Here is a 26,608-nt window from a genome sequence, read left to right on the forward strand (position 1 = left end):
CTCTCACATTGATAATTATATTGGTTACAATATACTCTGACATTACATTTCGCTTAAGATAAGCAAAATCACACATCAACAAGAACATTCACTACATTACAGTTGAGGAAACAAACAAAAACAAATCTACAAGCAAGGAACCAAAGTGAGAGGAATATAAACAATGATGGATTTTGATCTGATTGGTGTAGGATCGATTGTCGATCATCTGCTATTAATTGTATAGGTCAGCGTTTATACTATACCAATAGATCAGTATCACATGTTACGTTACAATAAATTCTATACAACAATTGCTGGACTTGCTGCCTTTTTAGACATATCCAGTGAAGTGATTGGTTCCTGCATAGGAGAGATTTCTTTGGCCGGTGGAGAGTCCTTTTTCTTACGCAGGAGGTTTCTTTCTTTGACCTAAACCAGCAAAACTTGACATTCTAGCGTTTGGAGCTTTTTTCGTTGCTTTCACTGGTATGCCTAAACTGTAGCCACGATTGCTATTCATGATATCAACGGCCATTTGTGATTGAACCGCCTTCATTACTCCTGTTAATTCTTGGACTTTGGTTAGCTATGCCACATAACAAGGCTTCTGTGAATTTTTGGTGTGACGTTCGCAAGGGTCTCTCATAAAAACAGATGCGATTCATAGCTTTGGTATAGTGGAGTTGGTTCAGCAGCTTTAGCACACAAAGTGAGCGCCAATCTTATGCATTGTTTCTTAAGTATGCGAACTGTTTGAATGCTTTCCGTAGAATGATGAGACGTTCAAAAAGAGAATTCTCTTATGACTTCGGTTCTCCAGCAGTTAAGAAATGGGATAATATCGAAACGCTAGTTTTTAATAAACATTAGTAACAATCTTGGTTACAGATTAAGCACATCAATAAAGTAACACTGCTCACTACGATAATCGGTCGATTAAAAACAAGAGGCTGACCTTATATTCCAGAGTTGAATGAGGGACGCCGTAATAGCTTCCAGCTCTGTGAACACTCATCTCACCTCGACGAACGCTACGAACAGCCTCATCCAGTGCATTTTTGTCATATTTCCTTAAAAACCTTGTACATAGAGAATTCCAACGTTTTTTCCGACGGGCTTTCACTAGTAGGCAGGCTTTGGTTAAATAAAGGATAAAAGAATAAAGTGTCTGGCGTTAATCAACCCGCTTGGGATGCGCCACCACGTCCACTTCAATTCAGAATGGTTTGGGGTTTACGAATTTTTTGGGCTATACAATGACTTGCTGGAGCTGGCCGATCTGTCAAGTCAGTGTTTTTGTCCTACCAGACAAGTCTGGCACCAATTTATCGACTCTGGAGGGATGAAACTCATGGTGAGCATCAGGATGGACTCGAACCTCCACAGGCAGCGGAACGTCTAACTGATTGCGCTACAACCGCTCCTTGGTCAGACAAAGGTTTCAAGAATTTCAGCAGAAACATGAAGCGCCCCCAATGAATCCTGAAACAAGAGGAATCAGAACTCGAAGCGACGCAATTTTTCATCCATGATTAAGAGGGTGACTAAGAGTGATTGAAATGAAGTGATTGAGTGAACTTTTAATGAATTTGCTTGCTTCTAAAATTCCTGATTTCCATATTTGCGAATAGTACTTCGTTTTTTCTGCCATTTTTGAAAACTCTAACTTTCTCTGTGATGAATGGAATTAAATATCGAAATTCCATAGGCGCGCTAAAGTTTGTAATGAAGTAAATAGAATATATAGTTAAGAAGCGAAACTTCATGATTAAATAAATGTCCTCGAAGAAATTTGTCTCATTGTTTGATTTATCTTAGCTTACTGGTCAGATTCAAATTTCCTCCGCTATTGGTTACTGTGTCATCAGAAAAAGATATTTATTTTGTGGACAACAAATAGATGTTTAGAAAATGTCGTTATAATCTTGTCTTGAAAATGGAGCCGCGTATCCGAGTCTGAAAGCTACCTGTACGTGGTGGCGTTGCCTTAACCAAATCAGGTAATCAGGTGTTCGAGTGTACACATTGGGAACGTACGAGCTATATAATTGACACTGTTATCTGGGGAAAGACTCCCCACTGCAAAAAGGTGCTGTCATCCAGTTCATCGCCAAAGCTCATAACCCGAAAGGTCAACTACTTGAAGGGAGTATGGAATCATTGGCAACAACCATTCGTTTCGTCATGCTGAACTGCCGAACAATGTCGAGTGAATAACCTCCCTGTCTACGCTTTTACGATGCCTGTGTGCGGTTTGCTGCGCTACAGGAAACACGCATCTGAGATAGACCCGTCATCAGCATCGAAAATTACACCATATACTGCGGCGATGTCGATGAAATGAAAGTAGATAGCTGCGCGATAGTTGTGAGCAACGACTGTAACTGACTGGTGGAGTTATTTGCCTCAACGTCGCCTAGATGCGGATTTGTACGATTGCGAGTTCGCAGACGACGTAAACTTTGGATCGTAGGCGCGAATGCGTCTACTGAAACCGCAGAGGACAACAATAAAGACGCCTTCTATGATGAACTCAATGCATTAATAAATACCCAGCTAGAAGGTGGTCATTGTCGAAGTCGATGCGAAAATGGAACTTGAACAACAATCCTATGCGCTAAGAAAATGGTATCATCCAGCGGAGCGCACGTTAGGAAACGGTAAATTGCTGGTCGTAAATGCAAACAAACGGACCTTTTCATCGCTTCCACGTTTAAAAGGAAGCATAGATGCCATAAACATACGTGGTAACAGTCAACCCTTTTGACGTCTGAAGAGCAGTGCAAGTAGAAGACGAGAACTCTCAAACTTCAGCTTGACTACGTTCTAACGAGAAACATCCCTCTTTTGAAAATTCGAAGATCTAGAGCTGTTTGGGACGTTGCATTTGAATCTGACTACCGTCCAATCCTTCTCATCTTCAAGATGCAGTTCCACAAGAGAAACCGAGGAGCCTCTCTTCAACTAAAAATACACACGGCACGTCTAGGAGAAGAAGAATGCAGAACAAAATTCCCCCTACGTGTGTCTATTCATGCTAGACTAAGAAGGGCCAAAAAGAGGCTTGCGGTGCGGATTCATTCAAACAGTGCATCCAGGACGCTGTAAGGGAAAAGCTCCCGGTCCTATTGCCGCAAAAGAAGTTTGCCTTTGGATTTGTGGAAACAAATCCTATATATAACTCTGTATGTGCTGCCCACAGCAGTGGTAATTTCAGCTAGGAAAAGCGTCTGAGAGGGAAGCTGCATTGTCGGCTACAGAATGACTGCGAAAACGAATTGAATTCAAGAGCGAAGGAGTTTGGGAAAGTGAAGGATAGGAGCCTGCGTAAAGCATATGCTTTATTAAAGTAGTAAAGCGGCAACATGAAAAATGTTCTCCAGCCCTCAACACTACTTAATAGAGGACCCATTGGTGAAATAACATTTCCAATTTGGAGAGACCACTTCAAGACTTTGCTGAACCGACAAGCGCCTCCTGAACTCGAGCACGTTCATAGACCGACTTATGCGGTTAACGAAGTACCACCAACCAAATCGGAGCTTCTGGCCTGCATCCAGAAGATGAACAATAGAAACTCTGGCGGAGACGACGGAATTAGCGCAGCAATGCTGGAATATCTTCCTCCGTTTGGAATTCGTTACATGACAAAAATCGCCTGCTCAGTATGGATTGACGAAAGGATACCTAACTCGTAGAGAAACGCTATCATAATTCCCCTCCGCAAGAAGTTATTCGTCATGGACCCTAGAAACTACCGAAGAATCTCTTTGCTGCATGGTACGTACAAGGTTTTGGAGTGGATTATCCTGGTCCGAACACCGCGAAGAAACAACGCGCCAGGAAGAAGCCAGTTTAGTCTTGGCCTATGTGCAATTGACTAGGTGTTCATCGTCAATGATAGGACGGTCAATGATGAATGATGATAAGGAGATTGACCGAAATCTGCCAGCGGTATTAGAAGCCAATACAGTTAGCATTTCTAAACTTTGAAGCCACCTTCGACTCTCTTCCTGAGACTCTCCCATTGAGGCCGTCTTCTCAATGAACTTCGCAGCGATGGTGTACCAATAAAGTTCGTTCGTTTGCTTGATGTCATGAATCAACGAACAGCTGCTGCAATTCGAACACCAGCCGAATGTACAACAACGTTTGATGTGGTAACAGGAGTAGACAAGGGGCAGTCTACGCCACCTATGACATCACGCAAAAAACAGTCGACCAATGTCCTGCCGACATCGTCTTAGCACCATCAGGGTACCCCTTCACCGATCTCGAGTACGCCGGCGATGTTGTTATATTCGCGGAAAGCATCGCGAAACTTCAACATGTTGTTAACCTTGTAGTTGGTAGCAGCCTATGGATTATGTCTATGCCCTGATAAATTTAAGCAGATGTGGGTCTCTTCGAGACCTCGAACTTGAATCAAGGTGGACGGACAACCAATAGAACTCGTAGATGAGTTCTGTTACCTGGGCTGTTGGGCAGAGCTATGTTCAAGGCGGCACACCTCGGCGAAAATGCGAGTAATCGCGTCAGGCGATGACATCAACCAGCCTATTAATTCAAGTAAGTATATATATATATATATATATATATATACTTACTAGAGGACTTAGGACTTCCCTTCCTAGAGGATAATCTTATTCTGAATTTTTAATTTTATTAACTCTTGTTTCTTTAAATTATTAGGATGTCAAGTATGCGGTTAATCGCCTCAGGCGATGATATCAACTCGCAGGAAGTCAAACATTCAGTTGAGTCTGAAACAAGCAGAGCAAGAAGAGAAAGCAAAATTTCCATCAGGATCGAATATGATAACGATTTTGAGAATTCTTCAGAGGTTGAAAAATAAGGAGAGTAGTGAGGGCAGTATAATGTAGTAAATGTTTCATAGGTGCTTGTTTTTTTTTTCAAAGTTGCTCCGCACAAAAATTCTACATTCATGGAGAGTTGAGCCTTAATAACGGAGAAAAGAGAAGGTCCTTTCTTCACATGTAATTTATAGGAAAGTGTGATTTAATGGAGAACCGATGCGACGATTCTTTTGTATAAGAGGAGTCGGAACAAAAAGAATTGACAGTTTTCGCCCAAGTTGGTCACTGTTCCTCATCTGCAAGCTCTTCACAAGAGCAATCCTATGCAGGAGGCGAAATAATATTGGCTGAAGAACATCCATGTGAGAAGCAGGTCTTCGAGAACGACTCAGCACGACTGACCACACATGCTCCTTCGAGGCTTATAGGAGTGTCGCTAATTCTCACCTTCATATGCTTAGCGAAGGCCGTCGACTTAGCTGAGACAGAAGTACTCATTCACTCAAAATATTTATTACTGGGATCCATCGTGGAAAATCGAAGACCAATTGGCGGAATATTCCGAGATGTTTTCCATCTCATACATAAGCATGTGGAAGAGCTATAGTATTATATCCGACTAAGTCGCAGTACGCCTAGTAAGATAAGTGCGCTGATATTATCGACATTGGTAAGTCATTAAAGTTAACATACCGCGACGTGGTGAGGGAGTCTGCAGGAAAAGCTAAAGCTGATGTTGTAGATTGCAAAACCCAGCGTGGTTGCACTCACCTGCGCGGGAACCGCTTTAGTTTCTGCGAAGTACGCTCGGACGGGCTTCTATGTACTCGCTCCGGTCGTCAGCAGCTTATTCATTAGTTTCACTTGGATAGGCTGGTGAGAAGACATCACAGATCTAGCACGTGAAAGAAACGCGTGCACAAAGGAGGCGCATTGCAACTGAAATCGTCGCAAAAAAAATCCTGTCTTCCTTGCCGTCTTTTTACGACGATTTGGGAGAGATGAACGGAATCACCCCCGGTTCCCGCAATCTACAACAGTATCTCTAGCTTCTCCCAGGGATTCTCTTGCCACGTCAGATTTGTGGTATGCCGCACAACAACAAACAACAAAACAACCCTGCTGGAAGCGATAGGAGTGAAGTGACCTCAACAGTCACAAGTGATAAGATAGTCATTTGATACTAAGGTACGATGTTCTCTTCTACTTGTAGCTATGAGGCCCATCAGCAAACTTAGGAGTTTATTTGTTGGGCCGATAAGGCGTTTGATCGGATGAATCACGTTCGATTTCATCCCTTCAGGCCCTGAAGAAGGCGATATTGCCGAGACGTTAGCCAATAGCCCGATAGTAATAACCTCGTGTCCGGCTCAATTAAAGAGACCATTTATTAAAAATAGTTTATTTTCTTAAACTATTCCCGAAGTTGGTTTTCTGCAACAATCTGATGCCACTCTGCAAACGATTCTAGTGATCGGAGTTGTTTTAAGATCTCAAGAATAAGGAATGTTGCACTAAAGTCGCGCTGAACTGCGATTAATATAAGCCCTGCAGTTCAATGCGTTGGTAAAATGAAACGTGGGATGATCAACGTAATTTAAGAACAGTCAGCAAGGACTCTCAAATTTGGGATTTCTCTTCCGGCCAGCTCTTTGTTCCCAGGTGGAATAGCGATAACGCGCAATTCCTTCCAGAAAAAATGGGAACGAACTTAGCCAACAGGATGATCAGACCTCATGAGTACTTAACGCGTTTGCGAAAACATGACTGCAAAAACCTTCTGCATTAGAAGCACTGGTATACCAGAGAAAACTTCAAATGGAGGTTATATTATTGGATTTGTTTTCACACGTGGGTTGCAACGCCTTGTCGAGTGATAACTCACTTTTCTGGATTTGTGGGATGACTTACGCTTTCATTGTTTGTCTCATTGAAAGCGCAATTCGTCCCACAAATCCAGAAAATGTTCAGCGTTCATACTGAATGTTTGTAAACAAAGTTTATAGCTCTACCTACCCGTGATGACATCCCAACTCCGAAGATTTGTGCGATCAGAATGAATAAGTTCTCACGATTTATGGGAAGATGCATGAAGGATCGCAACAATAAAATCTGGGGTCAAGAAACATCATCAGAAGAGTCCTTTCTTAAAGGTCGTTCGGGTTTCCTGCAGCGCGTTCTGATGACTTACCAATGTCCTTGTAACTAGTGGTTCCCTTTCTGATTATCCACAACAAAGTACAAAATTATAATGTTCTCCTACAAACAGGAGTATGATGCGGCAATTTTTTCGCAGAGTACCTCTGTCTGGTGCTCGCGTAGAAAGCGAACTCAGTATTGTCGTGTGTTTGCTTTCGTCAAACAAACCTCATTTTGGCTGTTACTGTACTTCTGCGGAGAATTTTACTTCAACCATTTTTAACTACATGACTACTGACTTCCGAAAATGTCATCACACAAGCCACCTGTATTGTCCTCGCTTTGGTCGGCTTTTCTTCCACTCTGAGAGCTCTTCCTTTTTCATGTCCTCCTTAGAGCTTGGTCCCGTAATGTTCGCAGTTAATGCCTAACACGTAAATGTAGTGAACGCACACACTTGTAATATATTAGTTAAACAAACCGCAGTTTGACTAAAAAGACTCTGCCACAGGTTAGTTGTCCAATCGCATTCCCAGCGGCTTTCAGAATTCTCTATTTTCTAAACAGCAACACAGCTACAACAGGGTTAACACACCTGATTGAGATACATACTTGCAAGCTTGCCCACCTCTTCCTCAGTTCCATCACTACTCGGTGAAATTGAAGAACACTCGGTAACAGGTGTGGTAGCCCTTAATTATTTCTAATGCGTCATTGAAAATTAAGCAGATTTGTAGACTTTGACGATTACTCCACAAACTTCTTTTGTCTTTCCACTTGTTCAGCTAGTTTCTTTTCGGCATTGCTCTGCCCTCCGGGTCGCCTCCTTTTACTCAATGGGATTTGTCCAGTTAGCTCCTCAGCTGCCTCCAGTTTGTATATTTTGTTTCTGAGAGTTGATCGTGGTATTCCATAAACAACTGATGCTCTGAAACCCCTGTCTCAGAAGCATATCGACTTAGGAGAGACATAAGGTAATTGCATGTATGCTCAAATTATTGAAGGATGGAAAAAAGAAACGCATTTGACTCTTGTAAATATTTAGGTGATGCTGATAATTTATTTCTTTTACTGTTAAACCAAACGTCACCTCCTTGTCCCCAACCGTCCACAACGTATATCATTAACTGCAGCAGTTAAATCAACTTGGCTGTAATTACGCTTGATACCGTAACCATTCCTGATCAGTTCATCTGAGCTAAAACACTACCTTAACACACGATGAAGTTGCTACTTCTTTTTGACATAAACTGGTGACCAACCCAGTCTGCTCCTTCTCAGTGCCACCAAAGTTTGGCTGTTGATGTTGTTGAAGTTTTTTCTGCTTTTGACTGTAATTGGCAGTTTCAATGTCGATGATTGCTTCGAGTCCCTGAGAATTGTAACAAGGTTCTAAATGCTTGATACTCTAAAAAAGTAAACAAATGAACGAACCGATTTCCTACTCAAATCCAAAGGTTGCTCTTCACGTGGACAAGCTTCAGCAGCTGCTGGTTCATTAATATAACTCGGTGTAAGAAGTTGAAGTTGAGCTTGAAAAGGTTGTGTGGGCAGAGTCCACAAAGTACCTGCCAGAAAAGGATTCGCCATTGCCAGCTCTGAATGGGGCGGTTTACTCTAACGCTTCAATTTTTTTCTTTACGTTTAATCCTGTAGAATCAAACTAGCACCAATATTCACACAAAAACTTAATATTTCAGCAGGATCCTATTCTTCATTTTCGAAATCTTGGAAATAAGACTTTCGAGACAACGCTTTTGACACCAGAGGTATGTACTGAAAACCTCAATTTTTAGGAGTGGGCGGCGAAGTGTTGCGAAAATTTTAATGTGATGCACTGCTCCGATTCCACAAACGACTGCGATTTTTGCTGTGCTCATGTTGCTAATAAAAGGATAAAGGATAAAGTAACTACTACATCAATCCTCTTGCGATGCGCCAACACGTTTTACTGCAATTTGTAATCGTTGAGGTTTTGGAACGCATGTTTGCCTATACAATGACTTGAATGAACCAAATATGTTGTTATCAAGCCACTAAGTTATGGTTCTCATGATTGCTAAGTCCGAAATGTAGAGCCGAAGCTCTAGCTGGAAAGAAAATGCACATGTGTATCACGGTGCACGAAAACCCTGGACAAGAAGACGACTCAGTATGGACTACGTAGAAACAATTTCCCTTACATTGATTTTCTTCTACAATCTATACGATTCGGACATCCTCATTATCTTATTATTATTTCTGGGAAACGAGTGTTAGTTATGTATGATTCCAAGCATGCTTACAGTACAGATGAAAATCTCCGTAATTTTGCTTAATACTACTGTTGTGTAAGGGTTCACCACAGGCTTGCCGCTGGCATCATGTTTTAATGGCATACTGCCCTGTTGCAATTCACCGTGCTCCTCGCTGTATACATAGACTCGCCCACCACGCGCTTCTTCGCAGCCTCAAGAAGACTTGTTCTGGAGTCTCTTTCTGTATTTACAAGTGGCTGCAACTACCGTGCTGGAGATTCAGAAAATGTTCTTGACTACAGTTTATAAGAAATATACACAAGCCTTTGGAAGAGTTAAACTCACGGTTCTCAAATATAATCCTATGCATTTCTGGGGTCACATTAGATCCGATGCCAAATAGTCCGAGCATTTGCATTTGTGACATCATTTCGACTGGAAATACTTGTTGCTAATAAAACTTCCTCCTCTTATTATATCCACCATTTATTGATAAAAAAGACAACCGCTATAACATATTAATAACAGACGAAGCGCAAATTTTTTACAAGTTAAAGGTGATAAGACGCATAATGAAAATCCTACATAGTTGAAGGTTGAAACAAACCGAGATGTATGTGTCGTTCTAAATATTGCTATTTTGAATCCCGATGCTTACCACGTACAATGCTGGGTTGCAAACTATACAGCAATCACTGCATGTTCTAAGCAATCGGACACAAGGCCACAATGGAAATGCTTTGGACCAGTTCATTTCACGTAGAGACAGTTTTTCTTTAAAGTGTATTTATTGCGAATTTGCGTTGCGATAGATGTTTTTTGCACGTTTATATCTCGTACGTCTGCAATGAGTCCTTTGTATTTTCAGCTGAGAAAAAACGGTGACGCAGGCGCGAGGCGGCCACACGACTGGAGAAATTCGGCGCAGACTGCACAGTGTTATTTTATGTATTTTCATGCTCTTGCATATCACTGTAAACTTATTATTCGCAACCAGTAACTGGTGTGTCGGTAGCGCAAAAGAACGCAGCACAGTGATGGTGATTTTCTGACCGACGTTTACGTACAGAAAGTATATCTGGACCGAGGAAGGTAGTACGAACACCGTCTCTGTCAATAACAACATCGACTGTCAAACTTCTCTACGCTCCTAGAATATTTAGTACAGACTAATCTTAGACTAAATGAGTAGAGATAGCCAATTTTCATAGTTAAAGCTAGCATATCTGTTCATCATGTATCGCAGTTATCGCAGTGCATAATTAGTGTTAATAAAGGGAAGTAGGAAGCGGTTCACCAGAATTAATGGACACTGCAAACAGTGATCTAATAGTAAGTGCAGATTTTGTTCTTTGGCTACGTATATTTTTATTTTTCTTTATTTTTCTTTTGTCCCACGTTTGCTTGGTCACACCATATATCGCGTGTGCAATAATCTTGAAACTTTATTCTACTCTAAGTAGGGCTTAGAAGAGTTGTCTGTGGAAGCGCGGGGCAAACGCGCTATATTCTTTGCTTTCCCAACGTACTTAATTGTGCTGCAATGCAATCTCTTCAAGAATTCAATTTTCTCGATCTCAACGTTATAACAGAGCATTTCGTTCCTGTGATCGGCCCAATAATCGAGTGAAGTTGTCACATACATTGCACTGGTATTTGAGGTGAAATATCCTAGTGTGAACAACAGAAGTTCGACCGTCTGTCTGCCTAATCATCCTTCCTTCTGAAGCAGATTCTCACGTACACGTAGCTGGCATGCAAACGAATGCCACATACTCACAAAACTAAAGAGCGCTCAATGACCAGGACTATCATTTTTGTAAACCATGCAGTTGTTTGACCAGAATAACCTCATAGCTATATGGTATATGAGGCAACATCGAAAAGACCAACAGCCTTGAACGAACATGTGCAACTATGAACAGTCGAGCAGAATGCCAACCCAACGTTCATCTCTGCAGCTCCAGTGGAACTGGCGAACGCCGCTCCTTGATCGCAACCATCGCACTTTTTCAAGCGCGAACCTTCGCGGAACCGCACAGAGCATCAGGTCATTTTGATTCAACTGTATCAGACTGAATTCAAACATATAGCGACTAAACTGAGATAAACAAGTCACTGGAAGGGCCAGGGGTGACCAAAAGCCATAACTCCAATTGTCATATCTACAGTCTAACTATATTTTGAAGAATCCGACTTTGGTGCCTCTTTTGAACGAATTAGGAACATTGTTATGGTAGAAGTGAAAACTGGGTATGCCTAAATGATATTTGTGAAGATCTTCGGAAGCGTAAGATACGCTAACATGTATTTAACTGACAAATAATCGCGGTGATTAATCTAGTATGTTCACAAGAACGATGAGCTGTTTTCAAGTAAAGTTTGTAATGCTCGTAATTCCAGAAGGAGAGGATGGAAACAGCTCGAAGAAACTATGTAGTTTACAATTAAGAAATTCTCCACTGAGAATTTGTATTTGGTCGATTTCACGTGACGTCAGATATAAAATCATCAAGTTCCAGGAAAAGTGGTATTTTTGTCCAAAAACATTTTGCGACTAAGAGTGGCTACGAGAAAAACAGAATGGTGGTGACAAACTGTTGCAAGCTGCTGAACTGTTTTGGAAAGAAAAAAAACTGTACACCTTGAATCACTACAAACCCGCCATCCCTCCCCTTTTTCCTAATGTTTAAGAATAAATGAAAAGAAAATAAAATGTCTCGTGTTAATCAATCCACTTGGAATGGACGAATTTTTTCATGTTAGCTAACCACATTTTCGTTAGATAGCTAGATGACAGTAATTTAAAAATTTTCATCATGGAAGGAATTCTTATTCTGGGCTTGAAGATCCTTCGGATGGATAACCAAACAACTCGGGTGTTGAAATTCACACCAACCAGCATGTATACATCGAAATGCCTCGCCCGAAATGGAATATTTTCATAACATTAACTTTCCGCAACCATGGGAACTTGTCCCCGTTTACTTCCCCCAATCCAGGACTATGATTGAAACACATGCCAACTTAGAGAACAGAATCCTATTCGCCTGCAGCTACCAATTATAACCTTGTCACTACAATTCTTATAATTACATTAAGTTACGTTCACTAGAAATATTTATAGTGTTATACGAGACTGACACAGTCTGAATGACATGAAAGTAAGGATAGTTTAGTAATTTGGATTATTTTTGAACACTGAAAAAGCGACGTTACTAAATTTTCTGCTGCTTTGAACCAGCAGATCTTAAAAAACCGGAACCGGCTACAGAAACAAATCCAGAAAAATCAAGACGGCTTAGAGATCTAAAGAATAAAAGACGTATGCAGGTTAAATGTTAGAGATCAGATGTCTTTGACCAGATGGTGAAAAAGCAACTTTCTCAACAACGATGTCATTGTTACAAATCACGAAAATGATGCACAGAGGTTAACCCAAAGTTTTTGCTTCAGTAGCCCGTCGAAACACGTCTTCCTCAGACATAAAGTGAATAGTTTTGAAATTAGGCAAAAGTGATCACCTTGTTAGTAGGTAGGTTGCAGCCTTGCTAAATCTTAACACCATACAACGAAGCAAAAAAAACCTTAGTTTTGTGGATAGCAGGAAAACGAAAAAAGATCTAATCACTCCTCATTAGATTTGTTTTAAAAGTCTCGTCGTAATATCGTCCGCATTTACAGCAAAGGAAGCTTCCAACATAATAAATCCGAGGAAGGTTCGCTTGAGAACATACATTTTTTATCGCTACCACGTTTAAGGACGGCGAACGAATCTGTAAATGATGGAGCTACGAACGAATCCGTAAATCACTAAGGCTTCTAGAGATGTAAGATAATTATTCGATAGTATAAATAGAAAATAATTTCAAAAGCTCACTCGGAACTCATTTCCGAGAACTTCAGCATCTGCCTGTTGTTTAAGAATACTTCCATTGAGCCTCATTTACTAGAACTCAAGAAAAAATGTCCACTTGTAATTGGCGCACAAGAGAACGTGAAAACTGACTCGTGCAGTTCTGTGGGGCCGATCGAACGAGCGCTTTTGTTGGGCGACGTTGGGTGACACCAACAGCAGCTTATCGCGTGGGAATTATAAATGTTCTTCGAGGCATACGGTACACAAGACATGGTGTACGGTCGAAATGTGCGCGACAATCGATTCTTGCTTTTCCTTCTGATGTGCGCCCGCGAAAACATTTCTTTGGATTTCCTCTCTTCTACTAAGCTTAACTCTTAGGTATTTGTAAAACTGTTAACCGTGTGCGTTCAAATTATCACATCACATCAAAACATGAGTTTAAAGGACTGCAAGGTTAAGTTTCTGGAGATCATCAAAGGTCAAAAGCTCCATTGATTGTTTCATATAACATTGAGCGACAAATGGCAAATAAACACAATGCACAATTTACCAGTGCACAACATCGATTAGGGTCCTGCTTTGAACGTTCGATGCGACTCACGCTCCCATTCTCATCACAATGCTTGAGCATGGTAGAAATATACTTTTTTGTACGATGAAATGCTTTCTCTATCTTCCATTACATCACCTTCAGAAGGTTTCTAAAACTTCAGGACATTGGATATGCCTTCTTCATTTTTGTAGACGAGAGAACGATACAGGAGGGATATTGTTTTGGTTAAATTAACTTTGTAGTATCCAATGAATTGCAACTTCTTCCCAATGATCAGATCGTAAAATTATGAAGTTAGCAAGTTGAACCCACATTGCTGCGCAGTTTGCATTCTCATAATAGCATCTCGCGCTCGTTCATACAAAGTTGACATTCCGAGAACCGTCGCATCTGTTGACGCTGACGGAACTGATCGTGAAGCTCGAGGTGAAGTCGGTGGCGAGGCCGACGAACACACACCAGAGTCCGAGTCGCACATTAAAACCTAAACGAAAGCATTCAGATTCCTGCAACCTCAGCAGCATCTGATGAATGTCTTTTTAACGTCCTAAAAGCCCACTTTTACACTTCAAGCAAGATTTGTCAACGAGTTGTACGGATCAACTAAGTGTGCTTTCGACAACTCACTATACTGAAGCCTACCCTTTTTTCAATGAAATCCGCTGTGACTTCTCGTCGTTGTCTATCGCAGAACAGGCACTGTTCGTCAAGAACGAAATCAGATAGTCCCAAATCTGTAAGCAGAGATTTGCTATCTGGGTTGCTGATTGATTGGAAGCTTACTTTACATGAGATCAAAACAATATTTCTCATAAACTTTTGCTTTGCTCATACCTCACCGAGTTACCTCTAGAAGTCTCAATAAGGTTATGCTCGTGTAACATACTGCTGATATCCGCAGGATGTCATGAAATGCCATTTCAATCATAGCCTCGCAGCGGCATTGTCACATCTATGTGTACACTTTTACAATTTCGTTGTAGTTTATTATTACAGGGTTCAGCTAGCTTAGGTTTCAAAATTTAATTGGTAGAACACTCGAAACTACTAATGATTCATTAAAACGTTTACCTGTAGTACCACAATTTTCAACAATGTTCATTATATGAATAGTGGCCACACATACGGCCACTATTCATATAATGAACATTGTTGAAAAGATCTCATTTTAAAGTTTGTACATTGCAAATCGTTGTTCTGCACTATTTTAAACGGATGTTGCTTGTTTCTTTCATTTGCCGTTTTTCTAATGAAAAGAATAACTGAGGCTTGAACAATGTGTGCTCTTGGGAAAACACATATGTAGCTGTGTTTGTTGGTCATCGTCAACATTGTTCAGTCCTAGAAAAATGATTGTCCTCTATCCACTGCAAAAAGCAATGTAAAGATAGTAGAAAACTTGGTACCACCATATGTTATTTCGAAGTTTTAACTACTAAAGTAATTCTTTTAATCAACTTCTTTCGCTTACATAATTTTATGAATTTGAGAAAAAAAAAACCGCAGAATTAAAGAGCTACAAATGAATCTGAGTTGTGAGAAAATAACACACTTTCGTAATTCCGTCAAACTTTCCATATATTTTGGTGCCTTTTTTATGGGAGATTTGGCTTTATTAAGTTTCATTAACTGACTGCAATTTCATCTGCTTTAATTCAACCAACCTCTTATTTATTGACTGTAATCGACCTTTCATTTTAGTGTGAAAAGTTTTCCAAGTCTTTGATTGCGCTTACCGCTCCATTTTCTATCAAAATCAAAATGAAAATCAGTAAATTGAACTCGTTTGCGCATCAGAGGATAGTAGTCATTTCACTAATACCATTAGGGAAAAGTTTTATGAGATACGCAAAAGATAATAAGATTCATTGTGTTTTTGATTCTCACCTCCACATAATCGAAAGCCAACGGAGGTGCGCCCCATTTCAATAGTAGTGGTCGATGCACGCGTATGCGCCTCATACTTACAATGACTTGCGGAGGCAAACATCTGAACCACGTCAGAATTCTTCCCAGACCAATCTCGTACCAACTTCACGATCCTGGATAGATGAGAGGTACGGTTGGCTTTCGGCGTTGTCGAACTATTGACTGCTTATACGCAGTGGAATGCTTTATTACTCTATCACTGGTAGTTAAAATTAATGTTGAAAATAAACACAAAGTAGATGAATTTGCAGCAGCAAGCTTTTTTAAGCGGGTTGAAGATAACGCAAAGGAGAATCAGTTTTTTTCTTCTCGAGAATTTTTTCAACAGTTCCGATCGAGTGGAATCGAATTGAGAAGTTGAAGACGTCAGTAGAAGCAAGAGTATTTCCAATCTGTAATAAGCCCTTTTTCACAAACTGTGGAGCAACGCATAACTTACAAAAGTTTGCGATAACACCATCTTATTTTATGAGGGAATCTAACCGAAATATATGCGTAATCATCTTCATATGTTCTCCGCTGTCCACTTACATGTTCGTTACGTTTAGGATTTCTTAGTGCATCGCTCTACAAACGGTTTGGAGTACGTAGTAGTATAAACTAAAACGCGCAGGAAAACTCCTTCACCGCATGGTTTTATGAGAGAACGGAAAATAACGCATAGATGTTTTTAAATAATTTCGTATCGCCCATTCACATGCTTTATAAAAAAGGAGCTGACTTTTTATAGACTGAGCTCTTAATATACAGGTTTTCAAGGAGAGTTTATAGAAGATATTGGCGTTGGCATAAATGGAGGCATTTGCCGAACCCTCATCAGTTCTCAAACCTCAGTGTTTCCAATCTGAGGTATTCATTAAACGGAACTCAAACGCAACGCCCGCCTGTTGCATTGGTCGAGCCATCAAACACGTCCGATCCATATATGAGAATGACTCAACTAATTTGTTCGTGATTATAGTACTTTCGGCGTATCCAGATGTGATAATTAATTATATAACTAGAATTGTAAAAAAAGTGCGAAAAACTAGTCCTTTATGGATTAGTCCAATAATGATTGTTATGATATGAATAACAATGATTATTCGACGGATGACTGTTATTATTCGTACGTACGTCTCGTCGAAAAGGAGGTTCATCTCAGCCCTCTGCAGTTTACCTGATTTGTTAAGGCACAGTGACGATTCCGGACAAATCGATTCCCAAACTTCTTCGCCAATGAAGTAACTGACGATGTTTTCGATGCCTACAAAACCAAATTCGGCATCATTTTCATACACTATATGTCACAATATGCGTTATATTTCAAGAATATCATTCACTTAAGCTTTCTTTACTACGTTATTAGAAAACATGAACAACACTGCAGCTAAACGTATGATACAGAAGGAGGTATCCACCTCCTTTCCTTTTGTATTGATGCCACCATGAATCGCGGTGTCTCTGCATAATAATCATTAATTTTAATTGAGGCCCCTCGAAATCGTCGCGCTATCTTCCTGGGCCTCCATTTAATTAGCAGAAGCTAAGATAATTGCCCGAAATTGCCCACAAATACACACTTTTCGGGCGTCAAGAGCCATCTAGGAGATATACGTAATGAAGTATTAACATAGGTGGGAAAAATACAGGAAAGTGATCCAGCAATACTTTTTTAATCCACGCTACTATCGTTGAAAAATTTCATAACGATGCTAGAAATGCGGCCGTCCTCATTACAATTTCCACTGAGTTAAAAGCGGTAAATCTAAAACAGATTTCAATATTAGTTATGATAAACGAAGTTGACAGCATCAAAACGTTGCGCACTACAAAGGGTTTAGAATTATTTTGTAAGACTATTACCGCTTTTTATATTATGTTCAAAGTGCTACAATATGAGGAGCTGAGATGAAGCTCGTGGTGATTACACGCTTTACATATATGTAGGTAAAATAATGATCCATCTCGAAGGTATCCCAAGTCTGTTAATATTCAGATATCCATCTAAGATTCGGATGCTAATTTGAAGAGAGGCGCATAGTGGTGAATAATGGATGAAGGACAGCCTTCCTGCCGTGTTCTCCTTAATAAGGCTTCATCAAAATAGAGAATGTGATAGACTACATGTGAAGTTTAGACAATTATGAGAGTTCGAGATGTAGATACGGATCCCTATACCGTATTGACAATGTTCAATTCATGCCTGAGGGGCAAAGTAACACACCAACGTATGGGAGTAGAAATAAATGTCCCGAGGTTATATAGATGAAAGAAACGGGTTAAATTGTAATCCTTCAATTAGACCGAGCACCTGAAAATCCTCGGAGGGGATCAATCCCTCGAAGGAACACGAAAATGAGGGAGGCGTTGAGGGTAATTGGCTTAGGAAATTTCGTTTTCCTTCGCAAAGAGTACACTAAAAATGAGGAAGTAAGAAAGATTTTTGGGGAAAGGTTATGAGAAAAAAGAGAAGACAAGAGAAAAAAGAAAAGGGAAGAGAAAAAGGACACCCATCTTAACGGTAATCTGATGCAGAATCAGATTAAAAAGCTAGACCCAAACAAGAATAAGATACATTGAAGGGTCCATTTTGACAAGTATGTAATCTGTGGAATCTATATAAATGTTTTTGAAACTGTGGTATCCGACATTAAAATTCAGAAATGATGATACATTGATATTAGAAATAAAAGGAGTAGAGAATCCAAATGAAGAAGAAATTGAGCGTGAAATCATAATGTTGGGCAAGTTCAATCATTGGAGCAGAAGCAGAAAAACACCATCTTCATTCTAACCGCCAGGGCTGACCGTGTTCATGCGAATTATGGACGCCGTAGGCTCTAATTGTTCAAAAATCACTCAAAATTTGATAAAACATTAAACTGCTAGATTCGTTTAAATCCCTGAATACAGAAACGATTGTAAGTTTACCTAGATGATCTGAAAGCTTATCATAATTCTAAACATTTAATTGGTTACTTGACTTTTACTTACAAAAATAAGAAAGCCTATGCAAATCTGTTAACGAGTATGAATTTTGGATTGAATTTTGCGAAATGTCTACTAATGAATATTTTGAAATATTATGGAAGTGGAAGACCAAAAGAATAGTAACAGTAACAAACATAATATGTAAAGAGGATAAATAAAGAAGCAAAAATTAGTTGGATGGAGTTTAATTTTTGAAGGAGTGCAGTAATTGTGTAGGATGGTGCCGGTGAATAAATAGGCTAAATGCTTTTTTGTGAGCCGCTCTTTGCGCATTCACCTATGCTACTTCCGACCACTTCAAGACAGCGAATTCTCATAAGTTCCCGAAATAGTTACTATAAGGATTAGGTAGCAATCGATTCAACACTCTAAGTGGTTTCTACATGGTTGTTGGCACCGCGTACTCAATGGTTCGCTTCGACCATCTAAACGGAAGAAACAAGTTCACCTTCCACATATTTCTAATCTGCGCTGTTCTGCACACAATATTTTATATGTGGTGCTAAGTGTTCACAGAACTTTGCTAAATCATCCATGTAGTGCTGAGGAGGTCCTATTAATTTTACATGAGACATAAAAATGACTTTTAACAGTTGTCGTCATTAAATGACATGCGATAAGAATGTCGGTCCCCTCGTTCCGCCTTTTCATGCCACCCAATCAGCGCCGAATTCACTCTAACGTCCGAATCGTCGTTTCTGACCGGCCCGTATACCGTAGACCCATCGGTCTCCCCTGGCAACCGCCCGCACATACACACACTCGCCATGCTGCCACCATCGCTCGAAAACACAGTCCCTAACTCTTCGCACTCCACATTCCGACTCCTTAGTATGTCATGTGTGCCTATGCTATATATATATATATATATATATATAATGTATATAGCATTATATATAATGTAGATAACCAACGCACTTTGTACTAATCAGCAGAGATAGTAATCCAAATAAAGAATTACTTACATATTTAGTCCCGTACAGTCAGCGTTAAAGCAAACGTTGAGCAATCCGATTACGTCCTGCCTGTCAGCTGAGATGCGCAGTTGGCATGAGATCGTCTCAAAAACGTAAAGGGCAACGATACGCGGGAAAGGGCAGAGTGTGGTAGGGGAAGTAAACTGGCATTTCTTCGGATCAAAGCAACATTTTCGTTGTGAAAGGAGGACAAAAAAGTCGTTGTAAACTTTTTTGTCCAAAAAAGATGAAAGGGTGTAAATTCCCAGGCAAAGTTGTATCGGTTCGAGAGACCTCAACCGTTACTAAAATGAAAAGGCTGAAACGAGAAAATAAGAGCAACTGACAACAGTATCTGATCGACACCAGTTGTAGATACCAAACGTGGGAATAAACATCAACATTGGACCAAAGTGTTGTTGAATCTGTTTTTGAGTATGTAGATGCGAGGGTGTGCCATTATTTCGCAGGGTTATGGTAGTCGCACCCAATCATAACAGTGGAGGTGGACCCATTTGGTAAGTTTGCCCACCTATACAACATCGAACGTTGTGAATGAAAGAAATCACTTCATGGTCAAAGAGCTAGCATACATCATACTACTGAATTCTGAATATCTTATATTTGGTCAGGCGAACTCCGTTGGCTTGATTCTCTGTGAAAATGACAAGAACTGTCAGACGTTTTTTGCCATCAACGATTTAGATTAAAAGAAATGACATATTAACGTGAGGAAGTCTAACCTCGTTATATAGATTATGAAACCTCGTTAACTCTAGAAACTCCAAGGGATCAACCCATAATATGGAGATATACAAAGAAATAATGTGAAGTTTGAGCGGAAATATAACCAAGTTTATTACTTCTCTTCCTCATCCCCCGCCCTTTCAACTAGAGTGTATCGTAGTATCATAGGGAGAGCTGGAAGGAGGAGGAGAGCACCTGGCTGGACAAATTGGTCGCAACGCGCTCATTAGCGACAGATTACTGATATGGAATCGCGCAGGAAACCTTTCATTACAGGGCTGTGCAAATTAACTCTCGTTCACACACACCGAGTACTAGAGGGCACTTGGAAAGATGAGCATCAGCAAGGTGGACCTCAAATCAGGTGCAACGTTTACAATCATCCGTTCGCACGATTAGCACGGAACACTATTCAATAATAATCCTAATATAATGTGAGTGGTTGAAGATGAAACTACGCAATTTTGAAACGCTTGCATGTTAGAAAACCTAAATAAGTTTATTGGGGACATGCGTAAATGTACAAGGGGTAACAGGTTGAGTGCTTCGGCAGGAGCAATATGAGAATGACACATCTTCTTTTGCCTAATTGCGTGGATCTATCTCTTAGAACAATCGCTCGTGCTCCACACACGCACACATACACACTTATGCAGATCCACAAACATTGCAGCACCTAACACATTCCACACAAACGAAAGATATTTCCTACAGTCCTTCAGCAACTTTCAGAGGATTCGTTCAATTTTAAGTTCATAGTTTCCATAGAAGAAGCGCAAGCTTATTGGACGATAGTAAAGAATCTTTCACTCTTTCTTGTCGTGTACAATTCATTTGCATTAATAGAGGGAACTCGACGAATTTTCTTACAATCTTCCTGAGAGAATGTCAAATTTGAGGGCGATTGGGTGACGCTTTGGCAAAGAAGATTATTATCTAATTTCGATGAAAGGGAAAGATTTAGTATAACATTAGCGGATCTTGTAACTAGACTGACCAAATAAATATTAAAGCAGAAAGTTTCCTATAGGAAACAGCTATGTAGCGTTTAGTTAGAAATTTGGAATCCTCAATACATGTGACTGCTGCACGCCAATAACTATTCCCGTATGAAACACCTTTCGCCTAATAGTACTGAGCAACATTAAAATATTGCGAAATCACATGAGCTTAGCAAAATTAGCAGGAACAAGTGTTACTAGCTAGATATGTACTCATAGTTAAAAACTGCAATAAAGCGAATAAAACTCTCACCTGTGGCTAGCAAAGTTGATCGAGACCAACGTGCTAGATCTTTTCGTACGTTTCGTCGTTCGTAAAGGCACGCTAAGCCGCAACGCATCACAACGTAGACATTGCTGAACTGAGAGGAATAGCAAAAAGTAAACGAGCGGATAAATTGGTCTGAGGAGAAAACTACAGAGCGAAAAGAAAGGGCGGAGTCAATGAGTTGGAATTCTGAATAGAATTGGTTGTTGTGGCATCGCTTTCTGTGGTCTTAGAATGAGTCGCCTCTTAACACAACCACTACCTTGCCGTCTATAGGGTAATAACTGTTTTGCGTTAATAATTTTCGGTGATTGGGGTGCTTGATGAGGGTGAGTGTGAGTGTGAGCTGAGCGAGCGAGGTAGCGAGGGGACGGCCGTACGCTGAGGCTGCCTCCGCGGAGCGACCAAATCCTTCCGAATCACAGCCAGCCACCTAGCAAGCTAATAGCCAGCTTGCCAATTGGAATGCTCACACAGTATTGATACGCGATGTCCTGATAACAGGTAAGCTGCTGTAATACTCGGGATATCTTTGTTCATTTGACAAAAGGGAGAGCTAGAGCGGAAGGATTTGTGCGCATACAGGTGTCGAAGGTGACGTATACATGTGGGTCTGAGTCTTTCCAAGTCTGATCGCCGCATCGCAAGCGTGAAAGCTTTTGAATATTAAACATTTCTACGACAAAATGTAGATAATTGAGATAAACTCCATTGATCTCCACGCCACTATGCGCTGTGATTAGTACGAATATATATATATCGTTGTTGTTTCTCGTTTCAAAACCTTGCCTGACTGTAACCCATGTGAGTGATTTACTTTCCGGAAAAGAACAATCAAACAACGTACTACTCAGAATACTTTTGGGAAATTTCATTTGTTGCTCGTTATAAACAATGGCGCGCGCTGTTCCTACAATGCTCCAACAAGCCGAGAACTCCATAAAAACACTCGATACTGTTTTATATAATATTACAGAAAAACTGTACAGTGTTCAAGACATTTAAAGACATAAAGCAAGCTATATCTTATTCGCAATTTTTTGCACTGTGTTTGCACTTTAATGAGACAGCGAAGATGAGAAAAAAGGATTTTCGGGTCAGCGAAAAAGTAAGAAAGTCTCCTTTGCGATAGGAGGTCACTGAGGGCACACGTTTCGATGTAAAATCAGATGCTCAAAATGAGGTATACAAAGCTTATGAGTCTTGAGAAACTCGTTTAAAATTATAGTTATGAATGATAGTGAAACCCAAACCTCCCTCGATATCTCAAAATTGATCACCAAAGAATTATGGATTTTAACTAGGTTTAAAAATGGTATTATAGAAAGAACAATTTTTTTGACAACGAAGGGGAAGAAACTAGCGCATTCAAGTCGCAAGAGCCCGAGGCAAACCCTTTAACTTTGTATGAAACACTTATTTGTTTCCGAAAACCAACCATTCAATCGTTTTTCTATTTGCGTTGGAGAAATATAAAGAATAAAGTGAACAATTTTTACCTTCAGGGTTTCAACGAATTTGTTTGTTCTCATAGAAAGTGTACGAATGCAAGCGAATAGAGATGCAAACTTTTCAAAAACTTTCCAAGTGTTGTTTATTTCAGCGTTCAAGGTAAGCCTAACACATACTCCGACGGTGTTGCAAAAAACACCTAGAACTTTCCCGAACGTAAAACACATGAAATATCTCACACATAAGATCAATCACCAAGCGGTCGACTAGTATCAGTCTAGTTTATCTTATTCTTTCATATTAATGTACTCTTATTGCATTGACTATCCAGTGAACCCATAGCATTCTTGCATTGACAAACAGCGATAGTTCCGTTTCATCGAGAGGAACCTAATTTCCGAACTGGGTATTTGAATATCAAAACTCATCTTTACTTCTTTATAAAAAATCTTGGTACACATTCTGACAGTGACATAAACGTTTTCTGTGAAAGTGTGTTACTATTATACATCTCGCCGTTTCTAGCGATACGGTGCTATATGATAAATAGAAGGAGCAATGAGGTCGCCAAAAAGCCGAGCCGATAGCCGAGCGTAAAATGTTACAGATGATGTACGATGATAAGCACTAGACAATGCTCCGTTCCCAAAATATTAGCGAAGCAGCAGCAGAGCGGGAAAGAAGTGTAGTGAAAATGGATCGAGTCCATAGAACTGTACTAGAGACAGCCGCTTCGAAACTAAAATAAAACCAGAACTGATTATTCAAATCTAAGTGGTGAAGACTCTTCAACTCAAAGGAAATTTTTGACGTGTTTGTTGGTACACCTGTCCATGTTCTGAAGCTCTCACCATGTCATGAAACCGATTACCGAAGCATCCGACTATAAAGACATATGGAGGCATATTCTCACAAAGGAATTGAATTTGTAGCTGTAAATTTGTCGACAGTTGTGAAATACTACTTTAACCAGTCAATGGCCTGGCTGGCATATCATGTAGTTTTAGTTTGCTATGCTTGCTGATAGACGAAAAAAATCCTTTTTGCATAATGGCGGTAAAAAGGAAGGGTCTAGCTTTGTTTGCTGCCGAAACAACACTTTAAGACGGAGTCTCTCCTAACTTCAAAATTCTGAACAATAAGCAAGGAATAGTAACCATTTTCCTTGTTAAGAAACGTGAAAAACAGCACTAACAAATATTCTTGACTTAGTATGAAATCGATATGAGAAACAACATAAATTCAATGTTAACATATTCATGTCGAGTAGTCTAATTTTAAAAGTAGTTAAATAAAAAAACAAGAGCATTGCTGAGATGTATGGGAATGTTTTGAGATTAACAACGAAGTTTTTTTTTGCATTCGTTTTAGATTGTTCGTTCAAAACCTCACCAACATTAAAAACATGGAAAAGAGGATAAAATTGTGAACTAACAGCAAAGTAATGCAGTCGAAAGATCGCTTGGAAAGAATGCATAGCCTAATCATGAAAGCAGAGAGCTGTGGCAGCTTTCATAATGCCCAAGTTATTGGAAGCTGGTCCGCCCATAGAATACGGTGGATAATGGGCGGCCATCGGGACGGAGTCAGGAGGTACCCACAGAGACACATTCAAACTACAAAAGTGTCTCTGCTTTAAAGCTTTCCAAATCGTCTTCTAGAATGAAGGAGACACTATGCAAAGTAAAGTCGAATTCGAATTCTTCCAACGTGTTTTGAGAAGTATGAAGTCTTACGAAAATTGATTAGCAAGAACACCTCTGTTGTTTTGAGAATTTTCAGACCCGTTTTGAGAAAGATAACTTCAAAGTGAGTATTTCTATTGCAAAAGATATCTGAGACTGGCAGAAGCCAGCCACACTAACAAAGCCATAGTGGATTCAATCGGACTTTTAAAAAGAGTTAAAATAGATTTTAGAAATCCCTTGAAGGTGATACCTCTTGCAGTTGGAGAGAATGGAATCTCGAAGTCGAAGAGTTTAAGTACCGAGACTAACAGGTACAAATAAAGCTCCTTAGCGCTTCTTGTTTTGGAGCATTTGTCGTCGTATTATTGACTAGTAAATGAGAGACACACTCTATGAGGAAAGAAAAGCCCCAGTGAAGTCGTTCAGTTGGAAAGTCCAGAATCACATCTTTCTATGCTACTTCCCCAGAGCTCCTTACTTTGGAACACTTTTAACGTATATTTTTGCTCTCAGAGTTTGGATATCTATATGGAAAATCAACCCTATTATTCAATTTATTTTGTCTAAATATTTTCAGTTGGAAATAGATAATATTTCTTTTGAAATTCACCGAAGTATTTATAAAATAGCTTGGTCTCTTGCTAATTTATAACGAATAAAATTGAGGATTATGCAGTCTTTTATTTTATTTGATCAATGGGCGCTAATTCACCAAATGAGAAGTGCAAAACTACATCTACGTATTTTCGAAATATATAAAGGCAAAACTAAAGAAAGGTTGCACAACGACGGGGATAATATCTAAATCAAAAGGTAGAAAGACACCTCCTTTGCGATGTGCGCACAAGCAGAAATTCTTTCGAGTTCCAGTATTCTGCTTCATGGTCCAAGATTATGGAGAGAAGGCTGATTCCGTCCGTTTCTTCCTAATTGCTGTAAAAAAACGGCCCGGAAGATGAGGCGCATGCACAAAGCTGGCACGCTCCAATCGAACTCCTTGTAGAAAATAGCGCGCCAAAACGCTCCAAGTCGTATCTTCCAGGCCGTTTTTTACGACAATTTGGAAGAAATGGACCGAATCACCCTCCTCTCCATAATCTATCCGTATAGGCATAACCCACCTGAAACCCGCACCACCCCAGATTCGTGGGGTGATGCCTTTAACAGCTATGAAGTGTGCACTACATCCACAGTTACCAGAAACGTTTCCAAAGTTACCTTTCACTAGTTAGCCTGCTACTCTTCTTTTCTTTAACATGTGATGTTTCGTCAAACTGAAATTTATTAGTTTACAACTTGTGGAGATAAAAAAAAACGAAAACGCTGAAAACATTGAAGTGCTCTAGCAAACGCAGTTATAGTTAATGTCTCATTTTTAAGAATATTCTTACAGAAATTCTTCATTTCAAACTAGTTTACTGGCTCTACCAAGCATCACTTAACTTTTGTACTTGATGGAATGACATATTATCTGTTTGTACTTATTTCGCTATTAAAGAAGAATACAGAAGATACAGTCCAACTTCATTGTTTTCAATATGTTTTCGATGAAAGAATAAAAAAAAGAATTATTCACCTCAATTCTGGACACGTAGCTGTTGGAGACAACACAAATGAAATCCATCGGAATGCTGCTAATTTCACCATGCCAATTTTTCCCTAGCAATTCTCATCGATCCCAAAACCAAAAACAATGAAAATTTTTCCACGAGACAAATTCTACTAATATTCCACAGTGCTGCTTCTTCTTTAGAGAGAAGATCTCGGAAATATGTTGTTTGTTGCTGTTGTTTTATTACAAATCATCCCATCAAGTTTTAAGAAGCAATTCTTTTCCGAAAACAGAAGAATGTAAAAGAAATTCAGCTCGTAATGGTAAGACCTCAATAACATCTTCTTATCTACAATTTGAAGGATAAACTGGTTGTCGTTGATCAATTCCTCCAGGATGCGCCATCATGTTCGACTTCAATTTAGAATCCTTCGGTTTATGAGTACGTTGAA

The 26,608-nt window shown here is 39.8% G+C and overlaps 2 protein-coding genes across 3 annotated transcripts; one reads left to right on the forward strand and one right to left on the reverse strand.

Annotated features, from left to right (window-relative positions):
* Positions 1 to 282: 282 nt before the first annotated feature.
* Positions 283 to 21,537, reverse strand: RB195_026314 (uncharacterized protein; the record flags this gene model as incomplete). Of its 2 annotated transcripts, XM_064214813.1 has the most annotated exons (14): positions 283 to 411; positions 938 to 1,052; positions 7,265 to 7,365; positions 7,420 to 7,497; positions 7,567 to 7,630; positions 7,699 to 7,866; positions 8,029 to 8,136; positions 8,201 to 8,310; positions 8,373 to 8,536; positions 9,521 to 9,610; positions 13,185 to 13,253; positions 13,903 to 14,074; positions 14,233 to 14,324; positions 21,450 to 21,537. In XM_064214813.1, 14 exons carry the CDS (start codon positions 21,535 to 21,537, stop codon positions 283 to 285), a joined length of 1,548 nt encoding a protein of 515 aa, XP_064070694.1. The 2 variants fall into 2 exon arrangements, with proteins under 2 accessions (XP_064070694.1, XP_064070693.1); XM_064214812.1 differs by lacking the exon at positions 13,185 to 13,253.
* On the forward strand, positions 3,348 to 3,680 carry RB195_026315 (uncharacterized protein; the record flags this gene model as incomplete). Its single annotated transcript, XM_064214814.1, has 1 exon — positions 3,348 to 3,680. The coding sequence occupies one exon, from the start codon at positions 3,348 to 3,350 to the stop codon at positions 3,678 to 3,680; it is 333 nt and encodes a 110-aa protein (XP_064070695.1).
* Positions 21,538 to 26,608: the final 5,071 nt, after the last annotated feature.

This window comes from Necator americanus, chromosome X (genome assembly GCF_031761385.1).
Source record: "Necator americanus strain Aroian chromosome X, whole genome shotgun sequence".
Classification (NCBI taxonomy): Eukaryota; Metazoa; Nematoda; class Chromadorea; order Rhabditida; family Ancylostomatidae; genus Necator; species Necator americanus.